The sequence below is a fragment of the Lissotriton helveticus genome, chromosome 5_1 (assembly GCF_964261635.1).
Source record: "Lissotriton helveticus chromosome 5_1, aLisHel1.1, whole genome shotgun sequence".
Classification (NCBI taxonomy): Eukaryota; Metazoa; Chordata; class Amphibia; order Caudata; family Salamandridae; genus Lissotriton; species Lissotriton helveticus.
The window spans coordinates 595,164,266-595,178,070 of NC_136065.1; the positions used below are offsets into that span (position 1 = coordinate 595,164,266).

A 13,805-nucleotide genomic window follows, 5' to 3' on the forward strand; every position below is an offset into this window, starting at 1 on the left:
GATAGTAGCTCGGTGTTGTGAAGGACAGCTGCATGTTTGTTGCAGGCATATCTTCAAAAGAAAAGCTCAAAGGCACCCTAGTTGCTCGCAGATGTCTGATCATCCCCACTAAAAGGCTATCTTCCAAGAACAGATGCTTGCAAAGATGGGTCTCTGATCACAGAGCAGAGCTGTCGATCAAAACAGTGTTGATGGACCCAGCAATGTGATGGCTGAGCCCTTTCCCCTGGGTGGGCAGTCCCATCCAGGCCCAGCATTTGCTTTCCAGTTTTCCCACCCGAAGCCTGTAGTAGTCGGCTCTTAACTTTGAACTGAAAGCGGCTGGGCTATTTTCAATACCGAAACAGTAACCCCCCCTTTACAGGAAACAGCTGCGCCCTTAGTATTTTTCACATTAATTGGTCCACACCTGTCAGGCTCTACCAAATGGTGAGGGCAGAGGGGAGCAAGCAGTTGTGAGTGGTGGGGTGAGGGGCGTTCGAAGAGGCTCAAGCTGTTTCTGTGCCATTCGTGGGATCTTTCTCTAACTTCTTCCCCACCTTTTTTAGGCCTCGCCAATAGACCGCTTTAGGTGTCTGTTGTCAAACACCTTTAGAGCACAGTCACAACACTTACAGTGGTCTTTGGGTCTGCCCATTGTTTATAAGTGGTTGGTTTTCTCGGATCATGGGTTCTTTACGATCCATTTGGCTGAATGACTTGTATCCTTCCTCTGATTACATTCGCGGGATTTTATTTAATATTTTAGCTTTCTGCACGGCTATGGGAGTGCATGTATGTTTTTGAGCTCTCCTCTTTGTGCTGCTTCTGCCTTCATACCCCCTACACCCATGCACTCGGTCTCCCACCCTAGGCTTGTCATGTTTTTTTCCCACTGCACTTCGTCCTGATCGGCTTTTGTTTTATTTCTCCCAAAGTGCTCCTCAATTGCACCCAGGCCCTTCTTTTAAATTTACCACTCCAACATTGGTGTCTGCCACCTTGGAACAGTAAGTAAAAAAAAAAAATGGCCACTTTGTCCTGCATTGTGGTGTATGTTTGTGGTGACACCTATGCAAGGATGATCGCATTTGTCAATATGCTAGGGCCACCATAGCGCCATGATGCATACAAGCACATAAGTGGCTGTGGGGCTCCCTTTTTTTGCCATTGCTGTTCAGCATTTTCAGTTGCCATTTATTTTCTTTTTCACAATACTGCACGGTATCACGAAAAAAAAAATCTGACAATGTGATGCAAAGACAAAATATGAGACCTATATGTTGTGCCACCTGCTTGTTCCTTTAGTGTACCCAGTTCCCTACCCTATTTTCACTCAGAGTTTACACATTGATTTCTATGCTCTTTGCGTAAATGGGCTGTTATATTTTTCCTCATCTGAGGTATGCATATTTTGCCACTTTCTCTCCTCCACTATGTACACATTTCTCTCCACCTGGCCTCACAATACTTTTCTTCAAAAGGCGAGTCTATATCTTTGTGTTTCCTTTACCACGGTGTACATAGTGTGACTTACTCTCTTATGACATGTACAGTTTTCTCAATATTTACGTCTGGCATGTGCAAATTTTGCTTCCTCTCTCGGTCTCACGGTGTGCATGCCTTATCTCCGTACTAAGGAGCCGATTATGGTCGCGGTTTTCCCGCATCCTCCGGGCCGGCGGAAGCCACCGCCGGCCCGGAGGATGCGGGAAAACCGCTGCGGAGCCTCCAAAGACCCACTGCCAAATTAGGATGGCTGGTGGGTCTTCAATTCCGTACGCAGCTTTTCCACCGCGGTCGCCTTCCGACCGCGGCGGAAAAGCACTAACATGGCTGGCGGTGTCTATCAGACACCGCCAGCCATATTAGGATGGAGGGAATCACATGCTTTTCCGCGGCGGCTTTTCCGCCGTGGAAAAGCATACGAACATTCACTTCGGGGGCCCGTTGCTGGCCCCCTGGGTGAAGGGGGGGTGAGGGGTGCACATGGGGGGTACCTATGGTCCCCCCTGCCTTTGCGTGCACGAAGCGGCAGGCACCGCGCGTGCGGGAAAACGGCGATCATAATCGGCCCCTACGTACTGTTATACTGGGTAATGGTAACACCAAGTATTGGCAGCCCTTAGAAAAGCCTACAGCGCGTTATGAAGTGTGATTTCAGGTTTTCCGTAGAGCATGCCACATATTTTACCACTTACCAATGTTCACCACAGTTCTTCAATCTATCCTGTGCGCTGGTAGTATGTTAGGGAGGTAAATGACGAGTGTTGTATGTCATATTTGGTCTGATCCAGGATAGTCCTGATGTACCTTTCTAACACAATTGAGAACTATAGCATTGTAGTGGGCGAGGTGGCCTAGTGGCCAGTAGGGGCACAATGATGGTTGTGGATAGCGTTTGAATACTTGGAATTGATCGCAGTATGGCTTGAGTCCTGTGTATTATATATATTTTTCTAACTTTTATAGCCTAGGTATTCCTTGGTATCTGCCCTGTGTTTATATATGTCTCAGGAGATGGGCCAGAGATATTTGTCCTCTCTGCTTAGGCTTGGTTCTGATGGCCTACTCTTCTTCTTTCCTGCAGGTACTGAACAACAGCTTGTACAAGAACGTGTCTCCTTATGACTCCCTTAACAACATTGTGGATGGACTCAACTCTCTGACAGAACATTTCTCGGACCTCTCCCTCTCTTCAGAAGCCAGGAAACCCAGCAAGAGGCCTCCCCCCAACTACTTGTGTCACCTCTGCTTCAACAAGGGGCACTACATCAAGGACTGCCCACAGGTAAGGCTGAATATCTGAGCGATCTGGGAGACGCTGGGGTCCCTCGTCGCATTCTGCAGGGGGCCCATCATTTTGCGTTACGCCACTGCCTCCACCCCCACTGGATTGTTAGCATCTTTTTGCTCACAGCTGCCCCCATCCCAACCGCTCAACAATCCGTATTTATGCCGCATTCAACTGCTCGGCAGCCATTTGTAAGTTACCTTACTGTCGGCACCAGGTCAGAACCCCCAAGGGGCCAACCCTACTGTTCTACCATTAATCAAGAGTTTGGTTTCCAACTTAAACCTTTTTACAACACTATTTTTAAAGTGGGCAATCACAGAGTACATGGGTTGGGGATGGAGGGGAGACGGGCAGGTAGGCAGTGTGGAGTAGAGAGGTGACCAAGTCAGTGGGTGAGAAATGATGGACCAAGAAGTATGGCGATTCCCAACAACTTGTAGCATAATCCATCCCTATATGTATTGAGTACAAGCAGCCTACAGATCCCATATTCTTTCATATAATTTGCTTTTGGAGATATGTCTTTGGGGAACCCACATCCACTGGTTGTTTAACGAAAATGAAAAAGTGGGGCTTAGTCAGTAACATGTTAAAAATTCAATTTTGTCTGTGATCTGTGAAAAGTGTATAGTGTAAAACAACGCGGAGAGGATTTCCAGCAAAGCTGCCCCCCCCAGCCTGATTATGTCAATCTTTGAGCAGACTAATTCATTTTTATATATTTTTTTAATTACATGTTTCACAAGCGCAGTTTACACACAAAGCATGCAACCTCAATGCATAGCACGCCTTCAAGGGAACCTAGATCATTACTGAGTCTTTCCTTAGTATGTTCCCAGTGTAATGCCTTTTTCAGGGAGTTTTTAAGATAACTTGTAGAACAATCAGCCCGTCCACAGCCAATTTTATTGACCACCTGTTGTGTAATGTTGCAGAGATGTGACAAGGGGTTTGTACTTGAATAAGTAAATAAAAAAAGATCTTTCCTCCTTTTTTGCATGCTTGCAAGTACCAGTTTGTGAGAACATTTTTATTTTTTTAAATACGCTCCTGCTTGATAATATGCTCTTCGTCCCTTTTATCTATATTTTCGAGTTGTCGTCTTTGATTTATAGATGTGCCATTTTATTGAACTATTTGGGTAACTACTTATAAATTACACATTCTTAAAAATCAGGCTATGGGTATGGTTCATCAGTTTAGAATAAAATTGTGTAATACGTATCCAAACCTCCATTTCCTAAAACTCATCTTAGAGGTGGGCGAGGTACTGAAAGCTCGAGGCAGGTTCAAGCCTGAAGCCTGGCTCTGCCACAGTTCAAGATCCTGTTGGAACCACAAGCCCATAACGAACAGAGCTTTCATGTTGCTTCTGCCTGCCACTCTCCCTTTATGCAGGATGTGGTGTTATGGCCAGAGCTGCCGACTTTGGAACTGGGGAATAAGGTTTCAGTCCCTTTGTCGGCTCACAAACCTGTGAATTTGGGCAAATAGCTTAACCTCTCCATGTCTATAAATAGTGAATTGTGGCCTTGTGTCAAGTAACTGGTGCTCAAGTAAAGTGCTCCAATACCTTTTGGGTCAATTTGTGCTATATAAAAGACAATTAGAGATGGCCACTAAAATTATGCAATTGTGCGGTCGCTGTATTTTCCACATGAATATAGATCTGCCTCATTTGACACATAATCCCTCATTTGCTGCATAATCTACAGATTTTAACAAAAAGAATTGTTGTTGGTTCAAATGGTTCAAAAGTTACTAAAATCGCAGCAATACATGCTCCCACGCAGTGTAAGGCCATTTGCAAGGTTTGGCTTGTCACATTACTTTTGTGTATGGCTATGTTTGTGTGTTAACCTGGTACTAATAAGGTGTAACTTCTGCCCAGACAGTGTTAACAAGTGTAGATGGGATACAACAATGAAGTAAAACTATTTAAAAATGTGCCGCATTAAGCTGCATAATTTGCCTTTTCTTGCCGCATAACTTCATCAACCCTGCTGCATAATTAGGCCCTCTCCGGTAAACATTCTTCACAACGCGGTCAAAACACCACGGTGCCATTACGACGCATCTTTTACAACGTAAGTCATTACCACGACTTGCGCTGGAGGGCGCTCCAGACTAAGGAATAGTAGATTTACTTTTCCAACACCTTCCCTACTGTACGTAGGCTGGAGTTGGAATAGTAAATCCTATTATCCCTAAGTCCAGCACCATACAGCGCAAGTCGTGGTAACGACTTGCGTTGTAAAAGATGCGTTGTGATGTACCGCGATCATTTTGATCACGTTGTAACATCATACATCCCCCTCTCCTTCTGCATAATTCCAGTGGCCCTGCAAATATATACCGACTTACTGGCTGATTTGTACAAAGTGAAACCAGAAAGCCTAGATAAATTGTAGCTTCCTCTCTTGAATAGTGTGATCTTAGGCACGTTTTTTATTTCACAAAAACAATTTTTTGTCTTCATATCACGCATGAAAGCACTTTCAAATATGCGAGTCCAGAATACCAGTTGTTAAAAAACCCACTGTGTGTGATCTTATAGGCTATAATGTTGCTCTAGAGTACTCTGAACCACTACATGGTTCACATGACAATTGTCTTGCCTCTTAGTTCACTAACTGTTCATGTTTAGAAACTATCGCTGTTAATAATTACTTCTCAGTGCAGTCATATTGTGTGACGTATTATTGTCAAAGCTTCTACATGTTATTGACATTTGGAGAGACTTTACCATATTTTACATGTTTGTTGTATGATTTACAAAACAAACTTTTGCGGAGCACGACTCGTGCACGGGTTCTAAGATTCGAGCCATACCACTGGCTCGGCTCTGGGTCGGCTCTCCCTGTTAATTTGTTGTCCTACCCACCTCTAGCTCATCTTTCTACTGTTAAAATGGAAACACCGGGTATAGGTTTTCTTTAGAGATGCTCCCATTGTAGACTAGACTGGAGGGACACAATGTAAATAACAATGTAAATTGATACTTGTATAGCGCACTACTCACCCGCAAGGGTCTCAAGGCGCTTGTACAAATACCGCTGTGGAATCCATCCTGGCTTTCCCTGTGAGGTGTCCACTCCTGGGCACCCCCAAGGTGGAGGCCAGGCATCCTTAGCGTTGTGGGGGCCGTTGTGGAGATTAAGCAAGCTATAGCCCAGAGTTGCAGAGTGGGACTCCATGATTGGAATAGGCACCGAGGCGAGAATTATCAGGTCCGTGGAATTTTTTAGCCCAAGACCCGCCGAGGCAGGGAATTGAACCCTGGTCCCGGGCTAGACCTCTGCATCAGGGTCTGCCGCTCTGACCATTGAGCCACACTTCTCCACTCCACAATGTTACAAAGCTCTTCAATGGGAGATTTTTCCCACCATCTTTCTGAAGGCATAGCCTCCAGTTTGCAAGGCCAGAGCAGGGCCAGAGAAGAGGGCCAGTCCCTCCCCCCAGGAGCTTTCCCCTTTTATTGGACTCATTTCATGGAGAAGGACTCTAGCACAACCTCTCGGCTCTGTCCGATACCTGACCCGCGAACTCCGCCTTCATTAAGACTATGCCTAAGGCAGAGCTTTTTTAAATGCAGTTGTCTGACCTAGTTCCTGTTTAGCCTTCCACAAAATATTTTTTAAATATTTTTTTTACATATGTACATTAGTTGGGTGATTTGAAGTGTATTACTTTAAGCTTTCAGTTTGGCATTACGTTTAACATTGTCTGTTACTGGTTAACAAGGGCGGGTCTGAAATACTTTGGATACATGCATGTTTTAATTCTCCTAGGACAATTATGAGTTATTGTTTTGGATGGTGTTAAAAGGGCACCCCAGTCGCCTGTAGCATGGGAGTGCCCAGAGTTTTTCTTTATATAAGTATTGTGGGGAATTTGTGCTTGAAAGCGGGAAAAAAATAAGAAAAACAAGAAACTTGGCGCGAGATGGTTGTTGTGGCCGCCCTTGTTATGAGTCAACATTTGCATCTGTATTTGTTTAGCGGTAGTGCATTAGCAGGTCCTGCAGCAAATAAGCAGTGCTCCTAAAGATGGCACATGCAGTACAGCCAGTCTTTAATATAGCTCCTAATATATGAGACTCAGCCACTTCTAAGCCCCCAGACCCATGATTTGGCTCACAGAAGTGAGGAACATGGACATGATATGTCCAAAATCAAACTATTTTGGTCAAGAGAAGCAGCCATGTTTAGAACTCATGTATCCTAGGTCAACTGTTGAAACTGTAGACACTAAACCGCAACAGCTCCTTCTTCAAAATCAAAAGCCAATTTTCGAATCAGGCCCGCGTGTAGCCGACAGGGCCATTTTAGATATTTATCTCATAATGCGCGTTAATCGAGATGAACTTCAACTCTGGTGCAAAAATATCCAATCCAGAAAAATTAACATTAGAGTAACGGAAGTAGTTTATACAGCACAGACGACCTACCTAAGAAAGTTCAGGAAATGCTGATAGAATATGTAGCAAGCATTGGCAAAGCTAAGAGGTCTCCCCCTATGTGAGAGCTATTGGCATTGGCAATGTGTTTTAGCCATGTCGTACACCAGTGTGGCAGCTGTTCAGCATGGCTAAACATTAGGGCGTTATGTGGGGTGGGGTAGATTGGAGTGAGGTAGAGTAGAATGGGGTGGATTGAAGTAGCGTGGAGTGGGTAAGGCTGGGGTGGCATGGAATGTTTAAGTTGGTTTCAAGTAGCTTGGAGTGGGGTAAATTGGGAAGCGTGGAGCAGGGTTGCTGATTCTGTCTGTAAAAAAAAAATTCTGCTTGAGCCAGCTTAGTATTTTAGCTATATTCTTTTAAAGCTGATTTAAAAATTAACTTTGGCTTCTGACTTGTGCCTGGTGTTCCGTAATATAATTAATGCTCACATAAGGCGCTCTAATACCTTCGGGTTGAGTTCACACTACATAAAAATTTGTAGAAGAGGCACAAAAACGGTAAACAAAGCTTTAGCAAAATGTAAGACAGATTCCCATTTTCTGGCTGATTTGTAAAAAGTGAAAAACTGGATAAGTTGCGGCTTCCATGCTTAAATTGTGTGATATTGGCCAAATATTTTATTTAATCAAACTCTTTTTTTTATCAGTACATATGAAAGCATTTTCAAATATGTGAGTTCAGAATACCAGCTGTACAAAACCTATTGTGCTTGATTTAACTGACTATAACATTGCTCTCTAATAATTTGGGTCACGGACAGTGTTTACATCACAATTATCTTGCCTCTTAGTGCACTAATGGTTCATGTTTAAAAAACATAATTTTTATTAAGTACTTCTTGGTGCACTGCTATAATGTGATTTATTAATGTCAAAGCTTCACATGTTAAGGAAATACACAGTCTTGAATTTTGAAGTGGTTTTATCACACTTTATGTGGTTTGTTGTGTGACTTACATAGCAAACATTTTCATATTGTCACCATACTTTATTGAATCCTCACATAAAATGCTGCAGTTTTAGATTCAGGAGCAAACATGAAATATGACAGTATTAAAGCAGAATGTGAATCAGACACAAAAACTAAACCTCTGTAAAAGTACGCATGTTTACCTGCTCATAAACACAAGGCATAATTTCTTTGCGTGGTGCTTACGTCAAATGAAAATAATCCATGCCTGGAATTTCTGCTTTAAAAACAGACTTCTCAATTGACTTGTAAACTTTAACAGACACTATGGATGCTGATCCTACTCTCTTTCACCAGTGTCTGGTCATGTCCACACATGCTGCAATCCTATCATCTGCCCACCATAAATATGTTACGCCGATGAATCAATCCTCCCTTCCAATTGGCTACTTTTGTTCGATCTCAAGAAGTGGATGCACAGATTGTTAATCGGCAAGTCAACACAGAGCTTCAACCAGGCCCGGACTGGCCGTTGCGGGCACCGGGCAATCCCCCGGTGCGCCGCAATTCTAGAGAGCAGGCTAAAATATGTATATATACCTCTCAGCTATTTAGCGTTACATGCTCTTGCTGATGAGGAAAATGCCTCTGCCGTCACTGACACAAAGGAAAACTTGTGCCCGACTCTCACCAGCTGCAGCAGAAAAACATTTTCATAAAATTTGTAATGTTGTGGCGTAATAAATTGAGGACATTGAAAGAACAAGCTGAGCCCAAACCTCACTATATTTGGGGATCACAGAGAGTCACAAGCAACTACAGATGGAAAATGTTGCTCCTACAGAAGAGATAAGCATTTGAGACACACGCAAAGTGAGCCTAGCATACTGCAGCTCACCTGAGGGCCCTAGTGCCTGTGGTGCGCAGCCCTGGTAGCACGTCCAGGCCCCTTCTGTGCTCAAATTCCTGAGCCTAAATAAAACAACCAATTAGGGGAGTAAGGGCTAGATGCAGGTAATTTAAATTTACCGATTCGAAAATACCGAATTTTACCGATTCAGTATTTTCGAATTGGTAAATGCTATGTGGGTAATTATTCGGTAAAAAATACTGAATCGTTAAGATTCGGTATTTACCAAATCGGTAATTACCGATTCGGTATTTGCCATTCATTCCTATGGGCCTGGAGGCCCATAGGAATGAATGTCAATTACCGAATCGAATGTAAATACCGATTCGGTAAAATTGGGAAAAAGTCAAGGGTGGCAGGGTGTCACTTTGACACCCTGTTGCACCCCTGATTAGTGCTTATGTGCACATGTGGCACACATACAGGCCCTAAGGGCATGTTTGTCTGTCACATGGCACAGGTGCAAATGCACATATTTGCATTTACATAGCAATTCGTTATTTACCACCAACTAATAGTTGGTGGTAAATAACGAATCCTTTGAGCCCAGAAGCACTGTTTGAAGTGCTTCCTACATTTCATTTACCGATTCGGTAAATACCGAATCGGTAAATGATGATTCGGTAAATACCGAATCGGTAAATACTGATTCGTTATTTACCGAATCGGTAAACGTACCCCCTACATAGGAAAAGTCTATTACCGGTCGGTAACGGCCGATTTTGGCCGTTACCGACCGGTAATTGCCTTCCTAAATCTGGCCCTAAGCAACTTATCCATGATGGGGGTGGGCCGTGTGCAAGGACCGAAGTGTGGCGGGACAGGTGCAGACACAGACAAACATCCGCAGGAAACAAAGAAAAAATAGATCCTCAAAGCAAACACTTAAACTCCAAAGCGTAAAGATACCAGTAATTGGGCAGTGCTCCATGAGAGGCAACACAACACAAAAAAGGAGGAACAAAGAGGAAGGATTAGTCACTAACAAGCAAGCCTTTTTAAAGGACAATCAAAGTAACAAAAAAATGTCAGTGGGCGGGCTGTAAGCCCACAAAATGTATACATGTTTTGAAGAACCTTTGCAAGTGCTGCCTAGACTCGACCTAAAAAGGTGTGCACCCTGGACATCAACCCCAGAATATTGTTGTGACACAATACCAATGGCAAAATATATATTTATTAAAGGTGTAGCTCTTTTATACCTAGGTCCACATATATATAGCTATGCATGCATATATCTCCAATTAATATAGATGTGGAGTTAGGAATAGTAAATCTATATATTGTACACTACCTTTTCGATATTTTGTCCTTCGATATTCTTGTACCGCAATGTTCTGGGGTTTGATATTCAGTATTACAACCCTATTAAAACAACCAGAGTGCAGTTATTGTGAAAATTAAGTTCATGCTAATTAAATAGTTCTAGGCACTTATGCCTGATGGAACTCTTGGGAATTAATGATTTTTACATTAGAACAGCCTGACCTGTGACCCAGCTCTATCAGAATTTAGAGAAAGACCACACTGTTTCCTCACTCGTTTTTCATTGTCCCCCAACCAGATCCAAGTATAAAATAAAATTACAAATGCAGCGTCTTTCAATTTCTGGAGATGCAGGCCAACCCATCTGGGAAAGGTTTTAATGTCCTAGGAGCCTGAACGTCAGTCACAAAACAACTGTGTGGTATTTCTGGCACATGCAGACATCACAGCACTACCTTATGGGTGAGTGGACACCAGAAAAGGCTTGACTTGGTGTTTCAGGATTCCGAACTTTCACCAACTACTCCACTTGGACAACAGAAAGAATCTCTGACCTGCTCTGAAATCCTAGTTCCAGATAAAGGCTCCAAATGTTTAGGTTTTTTCTTTAGACCTCATATTTAAGTGTGCCAAGCCGTGACATACATGCAAAGCTTTGCTCGGCCTGTTGTTACCCAGATGCAGAAGAGGGTGACATCTGAAAGCAAGAGCTGAGTAGTAGAAAAAAGCAAAGGTTTGAGGTAATCTGTGCTAGGTGTGGGTGTTCACAAAATATGTCTGCTTCAGGCAATTAGATACAAAATTGAAGTAATCTAGCATACTCGTTAATTCCCAATAACCTCCCAAGAAGTGTCCTCAAACAGGTGGGTGTGTGGGAAATTATGAAGGTTTTTTTTCTACAACTCTCGTGAAGGTTTATGGAAAGCTCTGCCCTGCTTTGCAAAGTTTGAAGCTTCTTTGAAGCAAAACTTCTGAATAAAGAAGAAGAAAATAAAAGGTATGCAGAAGATGTACTTTTGTAATGCCAACGTGCAAAGATAGAGCTTGCAAAATTTAATAAAAATGCCTGCAATTTACAGTTTTACTTTTTGTTGCAACCATGCAAGCAGTGTGTATTGGTTTGCATGGGTTGTATTAAAACCAATGGCAAAATTCGGTAACTTTGTGGGCTGAAGAAAAGCTTTGCGCACTTGGAAACAGGCGATCATTTAAAAAAAATCTTTGTAGAAAACTCTAGGCAGCATCACGCTAATAGATAGCAATTCATCAAGTGCATAAACCATAACATACTAAAAGATCTGAAATTAAAGGTCCACTTGTTTTAAAAACACCTGTAATCTGATTCAATCATTTTTGTATTTCATTTTTTAGTCTTGGCTAGAAAATCGCATGTGCTGCCTCTTCGAGAAATTTTGTTTACACACACAGGGCTTACAGCCCGCCCTTAGTGTACCATTGGTTTGTTTCAGCGTTGCGCTCTTTCCCTTCATTCCCATTTGTCAAGCATACATGTGGCACGTCCTCTTCTTGTGTTTGGCCCTCCCCTGGAGCATGCACTAAGTACTTGTGTCCACTGCCCATATTTTTAGAGATAATTTTTGTGTTGAAGCACTTAATATGAGTGTTTGGGTTTTCAAGCCATCTACCATATACCTGTCCATGCTGCTTCTTTTACCTCCCATCCACCCCATCCAAGCTGCTTTTTTCCCTCCCACCCCTTCCCCCATTTATTTCTTCTCCACTCCCACTCGACCCTGTTCAATCAAACCACCTTCACCCACCTGTGTTCGTGTATGGCTTTTCCCCTGTCTGTCTGCTCACTAATGTTATGCAAGTGCGTTACATAAAAGTAATAATCACATCCCATGCCAGATATCTCACATTGCAACACCCTGCATACCGTTAACTTAGCGCCTTGTCATACCGTTAACTTAGCGCCTTCTCATCCGCAAGGCCACTCTTGTCCTCTAACAAAGCCAGTTCCTGCTTGCATCAAATTAGCACAGTTATCCTGGCCTACGGTTTGCTCATGCCTCCTTTACTATCACAACCTTGTAGTTAGTAATCAGATGCTCACTGGAAATATGTACAATGCACCACTACTTTTTGCCAGTTTCCCTCCCCCAGGTAACTCCCTCGTATTCACCACCACTGTTCCTCTGATCCCCGTCCCCTACGCCATCTTATCTCCCATGCCATCGCCTGCGCTCCAGCTCTGTCTGTCGCCATCTTGTTTACCTCCTCCCCACCCGCCCTTCACCCTTTCCCATGTAGTGCCGCTTGCCCCACCCCTGTGTTGTGCTACTTATCACCTCCCTCCTGTAGTCAGAAAAGCGCTGTGATGCGGCCAGCGCAGGCCAAGCCATAGCCATTTTACGATGACTTTCAGCCATGCTGAACAGCAGCCTGTTGCTCTACAACATGGCTAAAAGAGATTGACATTTACAAAGCCAAACTCCTGCCTTTTTTAACTGTATTTTCTGGATTTTAATATTTTTGTAATTTTTAATATCTTCTAACACTTTATATGTATTTTAATGAATTGTGTGATTTGAATGTGTACCTTTTATGATTTTAATTAATCGGTTAAAGTGGATTTGACTTGACTTGACAAAGCCAAAGGATCTTGCATTGCCTGGACCTATGCCTTTGTCAATGCTTGTTTCTACAGCGCCGATATTTTCGAGCGCTTCAAAGGTTGTTGAAGTAGTTACCGTTTGTTTTCCTCGACAGGTTAATTGCTCAATTATAGAAAGCACATGCGTTTCAGATCATACCACCAGAGCTGCAGGCACCGAAGAGGTTTCTGCGGATGCTAGCTAAGCATAGGCCCACGGGGATGGATTTACAACACTTCCTAGTTTCTCTTATATTGCTCAATTTGCCTTTTATTGCTGCTTAATTTAGTCCGCCCCGACTTCTAATTTGATCCCTTTGCCGCATAATTCCAGTGGCCCTCTGTCCCCCCCCCCCCCCCCCCCCCCGCCCCCCCCCGCAGCCCCGTCCGCCCAACCAACCCTGATTCAGCACGTCCGACCCTGCAAATCCAAGCCAGATGTCTGCGAGAAGGAGGGAATACACGAAGCCAAGGAACCTCTCCCGCACCCAGCTGCTGGATCATGTTTCTGGGGGATTTCATGGCTGAATCTGGAGAGATTCCTGGAAGACCAGAAACCCAACACTGCAGTGTGTAAAATTCAGTCTGGAGGGCAGCCAGCCAGCTGGAGTGGGTCTCAGAGGGAGTAGGGAGGGAGGGAGTTGGGGAGCAGCTGGGGGTGAGTGTGACAAGGAGAAAACACAGAAAGCACAATGGAAAAATCGGCTTCCATTAAAAACAGAAACATTTGTGTATTTGTAAAGCGCCTGTTGCCATCGTGCGATAACTTCACAGCGCTCTTTACAGACATAAAGTGAGCAAACAATGTACAGCCCTCAGGGGGCCTGCATGATGCTTCGAAAGGCACTCCTTAACTGGTCTTAGA

The 13,805-nt window shown here is 43.6% G+C and overlaps 1 protein-coding gene across 1 annotated transcript in view; it reads left to right on the top strand.

The window, feature by feature from the left end:
• ZCCHC24 (zinc finger CCHC-type containing 24) overlaps window positions 1-13,805 on the top strand; it is a 291,935-nt gene that overhangs the window by 80,066 nt on the left and 198,064 nt on the right. Inside the window, exon 2 of the mRNA XM_078642951.1 lies at window positions 2,570-2,770. Coding sequence (XP_078499077.1) covers window positions 2,570-2,770 — 201 coding nt within the window. The remainder of the gene's footprint in view (window positions 1-2,569; window positions 2,771-13,805) is intronic.